General features: G+C 45.6%; 1 protein-coding gene across 7 annotated transcripts in view; it reads right to left on the reverse strand.

The window, feature by feature from the left end:
- The window catches only part of LOC142472168 (histone-lysine N-methyltransferase EHMT1-like), a 63,043-nt gene that overhangs the window by 8,871 nt on the left and 35,316 nt on the right, over positions 1–18,856 (reverse strand). For all 7 annotated transcript variants that reach the window (XM_075579023.1, XM_075579027.1, XM_075579028.1 and 4 more), the window contains 16 exons: positions 18,383–18,503; positions 17,507–17,602; positions 14,026–14,171; positions 13,072–13,215; positions 11,660–11,898; positions 9,498–9,671; positions 8,856–8,938; positions 6,988–7,094; positions 6,130–6,252; positions 5,613–5,714; positions 3,649–3,753; positions 2,804–2,958; positions 2,184–2,339; positions 1,778–1,922; positions 1,572–1,649; positions 651–766 (listed from right to left, as the gene is read on the reverse strand). In XM_075579023.1, coding sequence (XP_075435138.1) covers positions 651–766; positions 1,572–1,649; positions 1,778–1,922; positions 2,184–2,339; positions 2,804–2,958; positions 3,649–3,753; positions 5,613–5,714; positions 6,130–6,252; positions 6,988–7,094; positions 8,856–8,938; positions 9,498–9,671; positions 11,660–11,898; positions 13,072–13,215; positions 14,026–14,171; positions 17,507–17,602; positions 18,383–18,503 — 2,090 coding nt within the window. The remainder of the gene's footprint in view (positions 1–650; positions 767–1,571; positions 1,650–1,777; positions 1,923–2,183; positions 2,340–2,803; positions 2,959–3,648; positions 3,754–5,612; positions 5,715–6,129; positions 6,253–6,987; positions 7,095–8,855; positions 8,939–9,497; positions 9,672–11,659; positions 11,899–13,071; positions 13,216–14,025; positions 14,172–17,506; positions 17,603–18,382; positions 18,504–18,856) is intronic.

Here is an 18,856-nt window from a genome sequence, read left to right on the forward strand (position 1 = left end):
CGGAAACAGGATGGCTTCGGTGTGTAGGCGAGTAAGTAAATACTGCAGTTCACAGGGGGACGTTGTCACAAGAGAGGACTGGAGATGTGCTGCACGTCACTCATGTTTAAAAGGGTTTTTTTTGTTTGCTTTTTCACACATGTAATGCAAAATCAGTAAATTCGTATTCTACATTTCAGCTGCACCCCTGGTGCTCCGGTGTGACCATTAACCCAGGGGTGGGCAACTCCACTTCTGAATGGATACCCCTGCTTCAGCACAGATGGCTCAGTCATTATGACTGAGCCACCAGTGCTGAAGCAGGGAGATTCTGAAAACCTGACCTGTTGGTGGCCCTTGAGGACTGGAGTGGCCCACCCCCTGCGTTAATCATTCTGTACCAGATTGAACAGTTTTTATGTAGTTCCCTGTGCCAGGAGTGGAAAGCAACAGAAAGGTGCCTGGGAATAAATACGTAACCCATGAGACCCTGTAACGGCGCGCGAGAGGCTATTGCGGGCAGCAATGTGTTGCGGGTCGCGTTGGAAGCGGAGTATACGTTACCATGCACGGACATCTATGATGATACTGAAGGGGAATATGAAGCCACCCGCTCCCCCCCCCCTTGATTTGCTCCCATGATCATTCTAAAGGGATGTTACATGACTCACTTCACCCCGTTCTGCACCACGCGGTTTCGACATGTCCGCCAGCAGGAGCAGGCATGGTTACATTCAAAGATAAGAGGGGGCTCCACCATGTTGAACTCCGGTAACAGGCGTCCATCCTAAAAATCAGAAGAGTAATGTGGATTATACTCCTTGTGCAATTATATTTTTGGTGTGCATAGTGGCAATCAGGTTACTGTATATACATACAGACAATATATCATGCTGGGGAGTACTCAAAGTACCAGGGATAATAGTTCAAGCGTCAAAACATGTGAAATCTTATGTTTTTTTAAATAAAACAGTTTAGTAGTATTAGAGAATAGAGACTGTCTTTTTTTTTTAATTATTCAATTTAATGCCATTTTTTATGAGTTTTAAAGCAACCTTTGATTTCTATAGCAGGCTTTAGCACACTTCCCCAGCAGTGCAAGATCTTTACAACACTTTCCTGTTTGTCATAATTTGTTGCCAAAGTTCCCAGCAGTTTGAGCAGCAAACTGTAACAATGGATAACAATAGATTTTACCTTCGTAAAATAAGGATACATTGTAGCTGCTGAGTTACACTGACTGAAGTATTGTTTGAAACTGAAAGGCAGCCATTATCCAAGTCACACAATCAGAATTTCTACAGCTTTATAACAGGATCACCAAACGATTGCCAGTTTAGGTAAGAATGTAGAATGATACATTATCACATGCATAACATATAAGGGGGGAAAAAAGAGGGACTATAGTATTGTTGATTTAACTATGGAAACAAAACAATCTCTGCCCAAAGAGCATATAAACCAAGTGCCAGGAGGGTATACAGGAACAATAGGACTATATGCAAGTTCATTTGTGAGATTAGTGAGTAGTTGGACCTCAAGTCAGAACCGTAGGCACATATAGTCGACACTGGATAGTATTACAAACTTACCGTGTCGTACCAGCATCTCATGCTCAGCTGACCACACATGCAGTTACTAGAGGAGCAGTTGTCTATACAGACGCAGTACTGCAAGAAGAGAAATAATTCTGTATCAGAAAGATGTGCTGCTGGGCTTGTAATGGCGTGGTGATCTGGGACTGAGGAGACCCGGGCAGTGTGTAAATAGCTGCTGTGAAGCGCTTTGTCTGCCTCACCTGCAGATGTGTAATGTTCCGGTCTACGTTCAGCGGGGAGGTCACACAGTTCTGTGAGACATACTTGTAGTTGGAGGGACACGGCTCGAAGTCTTCAGCATTGACGCACTGGATGGGGACGCGCTCGTATCCTCGCGATATGTCCCTGCGACCAAAGATGACAAATTCTGTGCAGGAACCAAGAGGTCCTCTCTCACCAAAGGAAGGTGATATTGCTAATGAGAGTTTCGATAACACCTTCCACCCCCCTCCCCCTCAACCCAGAAGACAAATGAATAACCTTAATTGAAAAGCAGGACAGTTGTCTGGTTTTCATGACGTTTTTCTTTCAATCAATTGATAAAGAGGCACTTGTTGTGGGTCAACTCAAGTATCAAAGTCTTATCAGCCCCCCTCCTCCACCAACCTGTTCACCAGCTTCTTCTCCTGTACAGGTTTCTCTGCCAAGGTCTGGCTATTCTTTAGAGCTTCCCAAACTTGAGAGTTGGGACTGGAGCACTCCAGGGGGGTCTCCCCTTCTTTATTCTTTAGCCCCACCTCAGAGCCTCGAGACAGGAAGAGCCTAATTCAAGAGAAATTCAAAGTGCCTTATTCGTTACAGCAAGTCCGTGTTAGCACAACAAGGAATAATATCCTGTGGAGAACAGACTTCCTGTAGAAGACCAGCAGCCGTACAGACTGAAGGGATTATGGCCAAGTCTACTAGTGTGGCAAGGAAGACAGAGGGACACAGTCATAAGGTTTACAACCATTTAGGTCCAAACACATATGCAGATTATAATGCCAGAGGGCAGATTGTTGCATTTTGTGATAAATTATTCATCAATCTGCCTGCTGACCGGTCGAACCGCACAATAGAAGGTCCATGACAGACCGATATCATCATTTAACAACACCGTCATATACTACACTTGAGTAAAAATATACTACATACCATTATTTGTGCCTGTGCACTAGATTATTTGACGTGGTGCCAAATAAAGGTAAACATTGCACAGTAAAAAAGAAAAAGATATTCCCACTCACATGACACACTCGTAACGATTCTCCCGGGCTGCGATATGGAGCGGAGAGTCCCCGTGAATATTGACCGCCCGCAGGTCACACTTGGAGGCCAATAGGATCTCTGCAATTTCAACGGATCCTGCAAAAGCAGCCCAGTGCAGACAGATGTTCTCCTCCTTAGATGGGAGAAGAGAAGGCCATTTAATATCTTTATAGCTTTCTTTAACAGTGTTGCACTGTGTATATGAATTTGGCCTCCATCACATACAAAGTTCCTTTCATTAACGGATCCTATTTTCTGATGACGTCTGTGGTTTTAAAAACTCATCCCCCACATACGATGTCCTACTAAGCTAATTGTACATGCGGAGACTCCAGAGAACATCTCAGGTTGCAGGTTGTAAACAAAACGATTATCAATGTCAATCAGACGGCTAGCAACAAGAGTGTCTGAGAGTCTACTGTTGGCTGTCTGATGTAAGCAATACAGAACATCAGAACTCCTACTAGCCTTAAACATTGGGGAGCTCTGAGTAACAACAACTCGTCAGTCCAGCAAACGCTGCAACTTGTAAGTGGGAATAAGATGCATTTGTCGCCAGTCTCTTACAGTGCACACGGACCACCAATAAAGGTGCTGGAACTCCACCAAGAAACAAAAAGTGATCCCCAGAGGTGGCCAGTTGCGAGTCTTTTGTGAAGAATGCTCCTTCTCGATATGATGACAGGGACTCCCTGGAGGAGTGGAATTATCCTGAAATCTGCATCCCAACAGATGTCAAGATGACTTTCTCTAGTGCCCGAAAGTAGAATAAAAACGCCTCAATAATGAAACCATGAAAGAGATAAAATCCCCCCCTACTCACATTATCCCGGATATTGACGTCAGCGCCATTGGAATGTAACAGCTTCACTAGGTCCACGTGCTTGTACTCTGTGGCCCAAATCATTGGAGTCCACCCTCCATCATCCTGAAGGAGAGGCAAGTTACAGGTAAGTGCTGTTTAACATGGGAATGGGTGAGATAAAGCTTTCCAGAATGTCATTTGCCCACATATCACTTCATTTGAATGTAGGCAGCGTCCTCCTATAATCAGGTTACTATAGGCTTGAGTTACATTTAAATATTTTCTTCACAGGTTAGATAAAATAGATCATTTTATTTTAACGGAGTAAATATCTTCCAAGTTAAATATAACGAACATTGTATTTATTTTCGCACATATATCTCATCTGTTACAGATTAAACAGTATTTTTTGTTTATGTTAAAACTTTCCGAATAAATATAAGTATTTAAATCAATTTACCAATGGAAAACCTTGTGTTAAGTGGCTTATTTTTTTTGACACATTTTGACACACGATACCCAACACCGCACTGAGCGAAGAAGCTGAAAGTCCGAGGTTGTGGCAAAGTACAACAGGATTTGAAGGAGCAATAAGCCGTTTATTTTCTTATTTTATTTACATACTGTAGGATTGAAGCAGGGGGTCTCCGGAGCTGAACCCCATTATTCTAAGGCCGAGTCCAGGGTCACCGTGCTGAGGCGCGCTGACGCTGGTCAGTGAGCCCCTGCAGCAGCAATGGGAGCAGCTTTAGCAGGGGCTCGCGCACGCTTCCGCAGGCGTAGGTCTTACCAAATTTCTAGTTTGAGCGCTCACGGGAGCGCAGGGCCAGTCACGTGAGCGGTTCGCCCAATGAGGGCGAGCCAGCTCCGTGACGTCACTGGCCCGCCCCCCGACAGCGCGCGAACTAAGGCCATGGAAAGCACCCGCTTTCCCTCAGCATCCGCGCGCCTCCGCACGGCTGCAGTCACCATGGACTCAGCCTAAGTTCCGGGGACACCCTGGTCCAGAGAAACTTACCTCCGAAGCGGGTGCCGGTACCTCCTGCGAGTTTAAAGCTCCCGCGTCACGGGCAAACAGGAAGCCGAACCTGATGATGTCACAGCTTCCTATCGGCCCGCCGGGTGCCGGCCATTATGTGAACCCTTGTAGCTGAGCAGCTACCGACACTCCTACGGAGGTAAGTATCTTAGGGGGGTTCACGAGCTGAAATTAATGGGGTTCATAGCCCCCAGCTATGTAAAAAAAAAATATGTGATTACCTTTTTAAAGAAGGTAATGCAGCCACTAAAGAGGCAGTGATTAATGGGGCCTGGCAAAGGCTGTGAGAGAAATAATATTTGCACGAGTTTCTAATATGCCAACATATTCTGCTGCGCAGTACAAAGGGGGCAAGGACAATGCATCAAAACATATTCATTTGAATTTACACAAGGTAACACAGAATGTCCCTGCTCCGTGGAATTTACAAGCCCAGGTAGAAAGGGTAAGGACACACAAGGATTAGTGCAGGGGGGGGGGGGGGGGGAGGGTAGATGAGACTGTAAATAATTTGAACTAATCTGTTTTGTTTAATCTCAAAGGAGGACACCAGGGGGGGGGGGGCGTTGAGATAGCCTCCCTAAAAGCAACGTAAAAACACATTTCTTCAAGCGTGTCGAAGGTAGCATGCGTCTGGCGATATGGAAGGGAACTCCAGAGGTGGGGTGTGGGTCCGGGGGGGGGGGAAATCTTTGCGGTGGGAGTGGGAAACCACTATTATCGAAGAGGAGAGGAGCCGTTGGAAGAATGTACAGTTCTAATTAGAGAGGGGGGTTGAGATATGGTGACGGGAGTGTTGTGAAGAGCTTTGTAGTTGAGAATTAAACATTTGAGCCCCCAGACTACAAAACAAGCTCTGGCCCCTTTAAAGAGAAGCCTAATGTAGCACCCCCGCACATCCTGTGGCATCAGATAAAATAGGCAGGGTAAACCACACTCTTACCTGACAGTTGACATCCGTTTGGTTGTTGGATAGCAGATCTTTTACCGCCTCGAAGTGACCCTTCTTTGCTGCCAAATGCAAACACGTGGATCCCTCTGCATCCTGAAAGCAGACACAGAATGCTAGAGAGGGGAAACGGGACGTTCACGCAAGAACTACAGAGAGAAGGGACAGTGCTGCCCAGCACCCGCGTGTACAGGAGTTTCTTAGTCTCATTTTGACAATGCATTGAAGAGGCAACTCCAAAAAGACGTGGAGAAAATACACAGAAACACACACACACACACAGCCGATCAGCAGGAAGCAATGTGTGAATGCTTTGTGTGTTTTGCAGGCCTCTTAAGTGCCAAGGAGCTAAGCAGCCCAATGACAAAGTCAAATAAAGACATACAATACAATGGGAACTTTCAACAGAAAAGGTTACATCTGTCCGTTACGGTCTACAATAATCCCCTTAAAGAGGCATTTTATGAACACGTGGCTCCAGGATGCCAATAAGCAGAGGAAGATATGTCACCTTCGGGTCCAGCAGTGCTCCGGCCTTAACAAGGTATTTCACAGTGTCCAGGTGGTTGTTCTCTGCCGCTTCCATCAGTGGGGTCCTTTGATCCTCTGAACAGTTATCCAGATTGGCACCAGCCTGAAAAAGGCAGGAAGCAGTATCCATGAAAAGCAATCCCAAGTCTTACTGGTGCCACATGCGCTCATATTTACATGTTCAGCTACAGACAGGAGTGCAAAGCATAGTGAGCCTAAGCAGATCTCATACACTAGGGCAGCCAGGCACAATCTGGGGATTGAGATTTTTTTGGGGGGGTGCGGGCGGTTGCAGATGTCCCGCACTCTTCCCCAAGGCATTTAAAGTAAATGCCGGGGGGCCGCGCGAGGCCTCGGCAACCTCTACTTACCGAGATTCAGCCGGCTTCAGGACGAGCGACAATGACAACGAGGCGCCAAATGATGCCGCGGGGTCATGTGACGGCACGGTTGCCATGCTAACGTGACGTCATATTACGCCGTGGATCACTCGACATGACATCACACGACACCGAAACGTCATTTGACGCCGTGCGAGGTAAGGGGGGGCGCGCAACAACGAAAAAAAGCAGGCAGGGGGGAGCAGCAAAAAAAAAAGTTTGTGCACCCCTGCACTAGGGTGTGCACCTTATTCAGGGGATGAGAGGCCGAGAATACATAAACAAGTGGAAGAAAGAAAACAGAAAGAGAAGTGACTCGTCACAGAAGTTTTTTCTCCTCTCTAACATCAAAGGCGACTTCTAGGCTGATGCCAAATGAACCAAGCGTTACATTACTGGGCTTACAGTACGTTTTCTAGGTACAAATAAATGCCATGTTGTGGGCACCTGGAACTCACCTGAACAAGCATATGGCATATATCTGTGTGCCCAGTCTCTGCGGCTGCGTGCAGGGGAGTTCTCTTACTGTGCTGCTCCATTTTGAAGTTGGGGTCGATGCCATCCACTGAAGAAAAAAAGAAAAAAAAATGTTTGACACCCTGTCATTTTTGCGGCGCTCTGCGTACGCTAAGCGTATCAGAAACGGTGTGTCCAAATAGGCAACTGTGTTGCCAAAAGACAACCCGTAGGTCGGTCGACGCCATAAGCAACACTACAGCTCCAAAAGCCAGGGATGGAAAACATGGAGTCCAAAGCTGTGCTCCATTTCACACACGGATCTAATAAACGCAAGACTCCTAGTTTGTCCTAAAATATCAATTGATAGTCCAAATTAAAAATATATATATATATAATACTGAGGAAACCAATTTATTCAGCACTATCGCAACAGGACTAACAAGGCTACTTCTATTTAATTTGTGACAAATATACAAAGCGGAGGAGTAATTTCCCAGGTGTGCAGGTTTGTCAGTTCTAAGCAACATGCAAATGTTAAACAAAAAAAAAAAAAAAGACCGCACATTAATTTCAAAACCACATTGGCATTTTCATGAAGGTTGAATAACTACTGACGCTATGCAGAATATTACTTCTTCTACCACATTTTATCCAAAAGCAGCTGGAAAACACCATTGGTCTCCCTTCTCCTTCAAGGCAGACCAGAGCACCAGAAAAGCTATAAAAATACAAGTTCTTGATAAACATTAAAGTTACAGTGATGCCTAAATAGCCAATTCTTTCAAGTAACAGAAGAGGTACTGTAGTGTTACAAATATCAGTTACCGGGAGTGGAACGTCATTCTCAAACCCACTTCTACCATCAAAGCATACTGCCTAAGCATGCACGATCAGCCCGGAGCTTGCGGAGACTGTCTTAGGCGGCGCCCTTAGTGCGAGCGACGGTGGGACAAAATACAGCTGCTCTATCTGGCCGACCATAGTGCATGTGACCAAGGAAAAGCGCCTGCGCGGCTGAATTTTGAGCCGGAAAAAAAATAATTAGAGTTTACGCGCGACAGGCGCGTCACATGAGCGGTTCAGCTTTGCTCCGACCAATCCGGTCGCGGACGTGACGTCACTACGCGACGTGGCTCGGTAGCAGGATGATCAATCTCTTTCAATGGTGGCGACAGACTGAAGCCGCGCACATCAAAGAGACACTGTCGGACCGGAAAGTTTGGCACTCATCCAACGCGCTTCACTCAATGAAGAGCTTCCTCAGGCTCAGTCCTGAGGCTTCAGTCTGTGACATCACGTCAGCCAGAGACAGGATTGGTCGGAGCAAAGCGACAGACAGTTCCCCAGAACAGAGACACAGGACAAACCGGACAAACAGGAACACAGCTGCGAACTCTGGCTCACAGCCAGAACTACTGCGGACTTCTATCGGCCACCACCCCAAGGACCAGGAGGGACCAAGCGTGAGACCCCTCCTAGGTTTTAAGACCTTGATGCCGCTTATATATTTCTATTGGTGAGTTCCCATTTTTCTTAAATACATTTCATGTTATTAGACTATTACACTATTGTGTTTTTTTTCTCTTCCTAAGTGGAAGTCCTCTCTGATTTGCGGATCCAGAGGCAAGCCATTTATTTTTTCGCATATATCACTTTTGGGGACACTCGCTTTTTACACTATTTTTGGTTTGCGTTTGCACCCCAATGTTTTGTCTTTTCTGTATTTCCCAGACAAACGGAACTTTGTCTTTTTGGGAGCGGCACCACAACCACACATGTTTATATTGAATCGCTTTTTCTTTTTGTGTGTGCACGTTTTATAAATTAATTTGCGCTTATTGTTCCCTTCACCCCAATAAGTACTTACCCAGCATCATAAGGACCTTCTGCAGTTCTCCTTGCCGAGCGGAAAAATACAGCTGCTTGGGATGGAACCGTAACTTCTTGGGTCTGTAGGTTAAAGGAATTCACAGGGTATTAGACGTTTGGGAGCAGCAGTGAGCGCGAGACACATAACCTTGTATTGCAAAGCTATGAAGATGATCCAGCAGTGCTGATTTTATGCATTATACCCATTACACGGCTGTTAGGGGGGCAAAAGCGGTGTTCCATAGAAGCATCGAGTCTGTCACTGCTACAGGTGAACCCCAAGGTCAGGGAAGATATAAAGACACTTCTCAACCCGGAGAAGCTCTGGGTTCTGGCAGCAGGCTTTACAATGTATTACTCACTTACCTGCTTAAGTTACACCAAGCTTTCACTAATTATAAGACAAGTGGGTTGATATGCAGTACATTTCTACTCGCCTCCCCTACTATAATCCTCACTCAGAAAGGGAGGTGATGGTGACCTTGCTTTAATTACATTTTTTTTTTTAAATTGGGGCTTTGGTAGGGGGGTGGGAAATTATGGAAGGCGAAAGATTGAAGACAGAGACTCGTTGCTTAAATAAACTCTGCTCCCATACATTCACCCCCCTCAACCCCCAGACCCGCGGAACGACACTCACTTTTCGGAGTCCAAAGCGAGTAGTGCACTTTCCAAGGTCTCCTTGACTGGTCCCTGAGGCAGGACAACAGACTTCCCTACACCAGGGGGCTCAGAAGATTCAGAAGCTTCGCACGTTTGGGGAACTAAATCTTCTGGCTTAAGATCTTCTGCTGTCTTCAGGGCTGTAAAGTCACTATACACAGGAAAGAAAAAAAACAACCACAGGGACATCATCACTTAATCCTTCAACCATCTCTCAAGCAGCCTCCGCCAGCCCATCAGGAAAAACTCAATTTGCAAAATCATTCAAGTGCGCTTTAAACCACATAATAATGGTATATTGGACCATTACCCCCAACATGGGCTCAAGATCCGTTCCTCTGAGGTATGAGAATTTACGGTGTTGAAGACCGGAACAAAAAAAAAAAAAGATGGACAGAAGCTAAATACTGTAACATGCATCCACGCCACACACAATGCCAGCTTGGAGTAGTTCATTGCATGGATGGTTTGCAACTCAGGGATAAATGGGGGTGAGTTTTCTTTCTAAAATCACTGATTTCACCATTTTAAAATAACTAACGTAGGTCTTGTCAATGAAACGGAAGAATAGGTGAATGCACATGCTAGGTGTATAAAGGGAATATCCCTCTGTTATCCCATATAACTGTGGGTAGGATTGTGAACACCTTCTGTGTGATCTCAGGCGAGACCGTGTCACTTACGGCTTATATTTACGCTTCTACTAATCAAAAGCGCTTTATTGCATTTCCAATATGGCATCAATATGCTGTATTGTACACAGGATTAAGACAGGAATTATCAGAAGGAAAACCACAAGGGGAAAAAAAAGACAAATCAGTCACGCCCTATTAACTTTGTGGTTTCTAAATGATAAAATCATTAGGCCGCCATGTTTCTTTGCTGCATACAAAGGGATCATCTGCTAAGAAACTCTCCAGTAACAAGAGTGTCTTGCAATACATTGCATGTAGAACAAACCACAGCACGCCCCATCACCACTAAGTAAAGTTACCATACTCTTTTTCTGCACTGCTTTAGACTCGTAAGAGTCTTTTTTTTTAGGATGGTAAAATCAAAAAGGAAAATCAATTTGCCGTATACAGAGTAATGCAACCTGGATACCCTAATCTCCATTTGCGACCCAACCCCCCTTATTTCTATTCAGTTAATTCTTTAAAAAAGGAGCAATTCAGGCCGTTGTAATTTTTTTCCAGTACAGGCTTGAAGCAGAGGGGTCTCCAGAGTTGAAACCCATTAATTTCGGTTCAGGGACCCCCTGCTTCAGGAGATGCTCACCTCCGTAGGGGGGTGCCGGTAGCCACTCCAGCTGAGCTTCAAAGTTTAAAGCCCCTGTGTTACGCGAGCCAATAGGAAGCCGAACCGGATGACGTCACGGCTTCCTATTGGCCCACAAGGCGCGGGAGCCTTGAAACTCTGCCACCATGTGATCCCTGGTAGCCGAGCAGCTATTGGCAACCCCTACGGCGGTATCAAAATAATGGGGTTCAGCTCCGGAGACCCCCTGCTTCAATACTATGTAAAGGCAATGGCAATAACCACTTAAAACTGCTATTTCCCGTAGCTGGTTCAAGAACTACTTTTGTTTTATAAAGTACCTTCAATTGTGCCACTCTATCCCAATTAGATGCTTTACTGTGCAATTATATAGAGGTTCCCAATGTCATATAAATGCCAGTGTACTGAAAACAAGATTGTAGGGGTCCTTAAACAGGCGCTTTTGTACATTTTCCAAGAAACACATTGCAACGTTGTCTACATAACCATGTCCTCATTTAGGCCTCGCCCTTCAACTACGGGCTATTATGTGGTATAGAGGAGGGCCTTCTGAGAACTTCTCCTAAACCAACTACAAATGAAAGGACAGTGTGGAAAAACACAAGATGGCCAAATAAAAATAAACAAGAGTTATTAAAGATGTATCTAATCAGAAGAGGAAAGTGTAGAAGAAAACAAAATAAAATGGTACGGCATCGTTGTTCTTTCTAGTGTGAAATATATGGTGGCATACTGTATATTATGGCATGCCGAGTGGACATTGCCATTGACTCCTATGGGATCTCAGCGAGTTATACTGCGATATGCTATCTGGGAGAACAAGGACACTTCATCTGTACACTGCATGAGAAGGAAAGTTACCCTTCGGTTGTAGTGTCCGCTTGGCTCTCTGGAGCGCTGCTCTTCTCCTGCTCGTAGGTCACAGTGGACAAAGTGGCCACAGTGGACGTGGTGTCTGCTTTTGCTATGGTCACTTCTTTGGCCTTTGAGGCCTCTTCCCCGCAGTGTGGGCAGAAGCTGGTGCTGTTGACTTGAGTGGCACAAGCCTTGTGGAAACGGTGAGAGATGCTGGTCTCTGGCTGGCACTCCATAAATAACCCCTGTAACAGGCCAAACGGAAGGGAGAAGAGGGGAGAGAGAAGAAAGGCAGGAGGAGGAGGAAAAACAGGACCATTCAGAAGCCACTTTCCAGATGTGTCACATGCACTATTCATTAGAATATGAACATTACAGAGATCACGCCATGACAAAAGATAAACTACTTTCTTTTCTACCCGAATGCAGGTGAGCAACTCCAGTCCTCCCGAGCCACCAACAGGCCAGGCTTTCTGAATATCCCTGCTTCAGCCCAGGTGGCTCAATCAGTGGCTCAGTTGAAGTCTTAGCCACCTGTGCTGAAGCAGGGATATCATGGCCAACATGACCGGTTGGCGACTCTTGAGGACGGGAGTTGCCCACTCCTGCCTTAAGGGGTTTGTCCACAAGTGAGGAGGTCAAGTGGAAACACTGCCGGGTATCGGAAAAAGACCACTGGATACTTATCCCCAAGGCACTAAAGTCACGAGTATGAGCCAGGGGCATTTAGTTTGACAAACTATTTCACTTTGGCCTTCAAGACCATGACCAAAGATATAGCGAGGCAGAGGTTTGAGAGGCTCCTCCCACGGCAGGGTGTGGAATTCATGTAACACACACCGTTTGCTTGGTTGCACTGCATTCACAACACTGACGTTCAGAGTTCTTCATCACTGTTCTGAGATTCCTCTCCTGCTCTTCCTCACCACCCAATGCTTCTAGCTAAGACTTGCCAGAAATGATACTATATTTGGGCTTACGACCCACCCAGGGGTATACCTGCCAAAACGTTTCTGGAATTTTCCGACCAGCAGGCAGGCAAAATAATCTTGGATAAGGAAACGGTCAAACCTCCCTCGCTGTATCGTTTCAAACAATACTACAGAACGAATACAGGCTCTCGCCTGACGCGAATGGATCTCTTAGTTATTGTATATTCCATGTTAAACTTGCACCATTTCCCATTACCCAACACATGAACCATGTTCCTGGAAATCCTTGCAGAGCACCTTAACATTATAAAGTTAAATAAATGAAATAATAAATGGACATTATACTGATGCAACACGTCCCCTCATTTAACTATTTACTTACTCTACAACAAACTGTAGAGTAGTTAACCAGTAAAGGAGTCATTTATTTTACATGTAGAGGACAGATGTGGGAATCCTAGGAGAATAGGTCACCTGGTGACTTACCGCCGTGCAAAAGTAACCGCAGCCAGGACAACACTGGTGCTTGACCATTTTCCCCCGGTGATCCTCACACAACACCAGCTGCCGCACCTTGTTGGATGGCCTCATCAGCTCGTACTTCACTACCCTACTCGTACACCGACACGCCTGTGAAATAAGGAACACGAGGCTAGGTACCAGGGCTACAAGTCAAAATGTTATACCGGGGCTTAAACATGATTTACAGATCGGTAAGACAAGAACAACTAGATCAGTATTTCTCAACCATGGTGCCGGGAAACCGTAGCGTGACCCATGCCAAGGGTGGCGCGGCCTTAAAGGAAACACTCTGCGGGTTGCTTAGCAGGCGCGCCCCACGCTGCCTGGAGACTGACGCCGCGATCCGCCTCTCTTCTCTAAGTCCAGCACAGAGGCTAGAGAGACGCCTCCTCATCTCCAGACAGGACGCATCCACTGAGCAGCCGCCATGTTTGAAAGGTGCGGGAAGGAGCAGGGGTTTGTGTGGTGAGGAGAATTTGATGACTGTTTGGGGGGGGGGTGCGAGGTTTTTTTTGTGGTGAAGGGGAGGTCGGTGCTTTTTGTGGGGCTGGGGAAGGTGTGTGGTGTAAGAGAAGTGGGGGTGAATTTGGTGTTTATGATTAAGAAACAGGGCGAGTGCTGTGTGAGAAGGGGGGGAGGGGGTAAATGTGGAGTGTGTTGGGGTATGATGTATGAGGGTTAATGTTGTGTGTAAGAAGCGGGTGGATGTGTGCTTATGAAAAGGAAGGTGAGTGTGAATGAGTGTAAGCAAGGAAGGGGGGGATTAGTGACGTTGGAAGAGCAGGGTTGCCCTGAGATTTAAAAAAAAATCCTTCAGGTCTACCCATGCTCAAAAAAAGGTCGAGAACTACTGGTCTACTGGCTCCCATCCCACAGGCCGTACCCCTCCTCTCCGGCTTTCCCCTGCCGATCCCTCACCTCGCCGTCTGAGCTCTCAATGGCCATGCAGCGATCGCCAGCCTCTGCGGTGACCTCGTCCTCTTGGGGGGTTTCCATCCGGCAGCTACAGAGGGGAATCTCCTGAAGGCTGTCCATTTCCACTGCTTCAGAGCCATTGGATAGCCCTTCAGAGGCAAACACAACCAGTTACTCACCCCACGTCAGTGACCAAAGAGGTGGCACCGCTAGCTTTAATCCCTTCCCTTGGAATTCTCATTTGCATTTACACTTAAATTAAACATGTTATTTATCTTAGTTGATGTCTAGATAACAGCTCTCCTAAGGCATGGCCCAACTATCAATGCCAATTCACTCCGGTGGCAGGGCTCCTCACTACATAGCACTGCCATGCAGCAAGGTCTGGAACACCAGGAGTGAATACTTATAATGTCGCATATGGAACTCCAGTTACATAGGCGTTAAATTATAGTGTCCTGCAAGGAATTATCGTGCAGCAATATACGTGATTGTAGAAGACTAAACGGTCAGACACCATCTCTTAACCATATAGATATATTGTAGGTCCATGTTTCGGTCCAGAACATAGATGAACATTGTGTGGTGTCTGTCAGTTTACAGTCTCCAATGAACTGCAGCCAAGAGCCACGTGGAGGAGAGCTAGCTTTTTCATTAACCGCTTTGATGCCGGTAATAGCTCCAGAGCAGTGCACCATAGCACGCCGTTTCTGTCAACGGTGTTTATTGCAATATCACCACTGCACTTGTAATGCAGAATTAGAGCATCCGTTTTGGTGCCGAAGAAGTGTGTGTGTGTGTGTGTGTGTGTGTGTGTGTGTGTGTGTGTGTGTGTTATGCCTTTCAAAAGAAAGGCATGAGAGTTCTTCATATATTTAATTATACGCCAGCTACTGGAGACCTTACACGTCTGGGTATGCACTGTATTATACTGCACAGATGTACATAGCGTTAAGAAGGCCACTGTTTAAGAAAAGTTCAGAAAGCTTCCACAGGAAAGTAAAAACTTACACTATGGACGAGCTTTTGTGCCATTATCCCTATTGCTCTTGACCTCTGTTCTCGTTTAATGTAGAGCAGTGTAGCCCTTATCAACACAGAGCTAAAAACATCATTTTAACACTGCAGGCCTACGCCCACCTGCAGACCCTCACTGGTGATACTACTCCCCACGTCCTGCATCCGGTCGGGACAAACCATGGGTGTAAACAAAAAGCAAACGTTCCGAAATATCACACACGAGAGAATCCCTAAACGTGAGGAGTCCGGGTTAAGAGGATTGCAGCGAGCAGGAGAACGAGCAGTGCATGCAAAATCCCCCCCCGAGTAAACCGGGGAGCTTCGTGACGGCACAAAATGGATTTTAATCCAGTGATGGATCTTTATCTTTGATGTAGGAACTGGCCACCAGGGGGCATCACACATCTGATTGCAGTGAAGTACGGGAGGCCCCCTCCCCCCCACCCCAAAAAAAAATGGCCCAAGAGACAGAACAACAAGCTGCCGACATCTTTAGGAAAACCCCAGAGAAGCTGGCTATAATACAAATCGCCAGTATTCCAATACCAACGTTCATGCGGAGGCAGACAAGGGACTATGAAATGCAAGAACACAAAACCAGATAGCACACCTAGTCAAGGGCCTGAATCGGGCGTCATTTATTCATAGAGGTTAATCACAAATGGCCATGGGGCTCCATCATTTCAGTGCAAAAGTGGTGAACCACTAGAGAAGTTAGAGCACCCGGAGGCCGGTGTTAACGTTGTGCAATTGTGTCACCTTATGTACAACGAGGAACACACACACAATTGCTACAAGAAAAATAAGGTTGTCTCACAATTCCCCTTTTAGAAGATAAGGGGACTTTTGACCAAGTCAGTCACTGAGTCCCTACATAGCACAACGGATACCCTGGGGTTCCTTTGTCCCTTGGAATAAACAATAAGACACTTGTCCAGCAATAATACTATAGTTGAAAACTGATAGAAATTACCTGGGGGGGGGGGTGACACAAAACAGGATGGGAGGACAGCCACAAAGAAATGTCTGTTACACAATGGATTGGGCATTAACTGCCCATTACAACCAATAAGCCATCTCCCAGAATCCCTGTCTCATTCAATCAAATGGAGACAAATTCTTCGGCACAGAGAGGACAGCTTCACAATACACCGAGCAGAAAGCCAGAGGGCACAATGAAAGTACTAATTAAAATAAAAATAAATAAAAAAGGTAAAAAGTGGAGAGAGAGGTGGGGGAATTCCTCAAACCCCACTATTTGCTTATTTTAAACGTCACACAGTAATTATTTGGGTGGTCCCACTCTCTACCTTTGTGCGGGCAGTAGCCCTACTCCATCTGATTAAAAAGAGCCCACTCCGGTCCTGCTGTCCCTAAAATAATGGGATGTCTGTTACAACAAAGACAAGAAAAGGCCCAATGCTACATCCAATATTACACGTTTAGTGCATTACTATGTATTCCATCCATACTCTTTCTTCTTAAATGAGAGTCATTGACTTCAATCCCTCGGCCAAAACATTTGAAGCCCGCGCGACCACGTCGAGATAAACCCATTTCGGCCATTAATACGCTAGCAGCATTACACGGCCTTATGCATATCTTCCACTGCATAGAGAGATGAGGACACACAACAACACTGCAGCCAACAGCATGGGGTGTGTGACATGTATGCAGTGTCTAAAGGGTTAACATTTAAAACCAGAAGTGCACAAATAATTGTAGTGAATCCCCCTCCCCCCCACAAAAGAGCATGCAAAAAAAAATAAGGGAATGAAAACTAGGCTATCCCCACCTCTCTGGGACAAGAGTAAGCTACTGAGTAAGTAGAAGTGGGATGGGTGAGCTTAAAACTAAGGAGGGGTCACAAGACACCCCAAAATTGTTACCAATTAACATTTAGCTCAAAACCCAAACCCACAACATTGTGTCTGTGATGATAATATATATATATATATATATATATATATATATATATTATATATATAAAATTACAGACACAATGTGACATTACAGAGAGCCTAGTGTGTTACACGAGACTATGCGTAAAACAGTGTTAAAGTGGCACCATTTTAGCCCTTTGGAATGTGCAAATCAGTGAATTAAAGGTGCATAACTGTATAAGTCAGCATTAAATATCTGCACGTGCTCACATGGAGCAATCGGAGTGGTTGAATGAGTAACTCAATTGTGCTTTCATTTGCCTCCGTTTTTGGTTCCCCAAATTTTCGACCAGGGCTAAGCTGGTAAAATCACCAATAAACATTTAGTGCAGATGCCGAAGGACAAAGAACAATTTACAGACGCTGCACGCAGTTATATTTGTCAGCTTAATACCTAGCTTCCAATGTTGACATTTTGGATTGAGCAGCACCTGCCAACAATGATGCATCGTTACTGATTTTCAGTTCATCCGGCAGCCCAAGAGAGCAAAACCCGCCCCACTCCTTCCATACATACTCACCTTTGGATTGGGGGGATAATATTGCCTTAACTCTTAGATCCAAGGAGTCTAGAGACACTTCTGTGTATTCCATGCTTGTTTCCTGGCTCTCTGCACCTGCATGGGGGAATAAAAATATCAACACTTGGCCCTAATAATCGTCTCCATGTCAGGGAAGCTCTGAGCTCCATTCAAGTGAAGAGAGAAATGAGGAGGGTAAAGAGAAGTATAGAAATAACTCCATATTGAGTAACCTGTTCAAAAAAATATATATTTTTACATTTTCACGAGATAGTACCACCACTTTCATACAATGCCGCAGGTCATGCTGGTGTATCGACCACACACAAGATGCTAATACACCGATTTAATCGCCAGCTTCCTTTATTTCCACCACACAGTGATATAACAGAGGAGACTGGCTTTTGCAGAGAGCCTCCAGTTCTTGGTTAAACCCAGTCGGAGGTTCCTAGGCGGGCAATGCTCATCAGAGAGAGACAATTCTAGATTGGATGTTATCCTACCCTGCCCTTCCCAGGCCATGAGGCAACAAAAACAGATTCGTCAACTTCATTTTCCATTTTGGATTTTAGGTCCTCTGAGAATTAGACTTTAATATATTAACGGCAACCTGTTGACTTATGTGCGATAAAGAATATTACGTGCATGGAAGATCTAAAAAGTACATGCAAGGAAGGATTATGTGCCTTTTGATGCTGCTAAACCAGGATACATGCGCTTTTCTAACAGCAAAAGGGTTAATAAAACATAACCGTAGATGCGGTGCCAAATTGTACGGGCAAAACGAAATCGACTGAATGAGCTGGAACACTGATGCACTTCCTGAGGTTTGTTAATCTAGCCAGCCGCCGGCATCACTAGTAAAGTGATCATTACCAGGAAGTGGGCTGGGCTTCTGCTTGTTTTTCCTTTTCTGCTTCATGGAGGGTTTCATCCATGGGCTTCCCGCCCGGGCCTTCTTCTTCTGCTGCTTCTTTCTTAGGCTGGACTCGGAGCTCTGCGAAAGAAGAAGCCATGTGACGGGTTAGGACAAAAAGCAGCTTGTAGCAACCGCACTTTATTAGAGAGCCTGGGCCCCCACCCAATGGTGTGTAAACCTTTCCACCAAAGGAACCTGTTTGGAAGACGAAGATTTTTGCACCCTTCAACTGAAAATCCTTGCAGCGGACATGCAATAAAATGGTGGGGGAAAATATAGTAAGGAAGTGCAAAATGCTTGGGGATAGACACAAGCTATCCTCCATGTGAAAAAACCCCAACGGATCTGGTAGGGTCAAAGGTTTCACAGGTGTTAGTAGAAAGGGCAGATTGGGAGGTTCTTATCGACCGTCAAATTCTACATCCCTGTGT

This window comes from Ascaphus truei, chromosome 21 (genome assembly GCF_040206685.1).
Source record: "Ascaphus truei isolate aAscTru1 chromosome 21, aAscTru1.hap1, whole genome shotgun sequence".
NCBI classification, from domain to species: domain Eukaryota; kingdom Metazoa; phylum Chordata; class Amphibia; order Anura; family Ascaphidae; genus Ascaphus; species Ascaphus truei.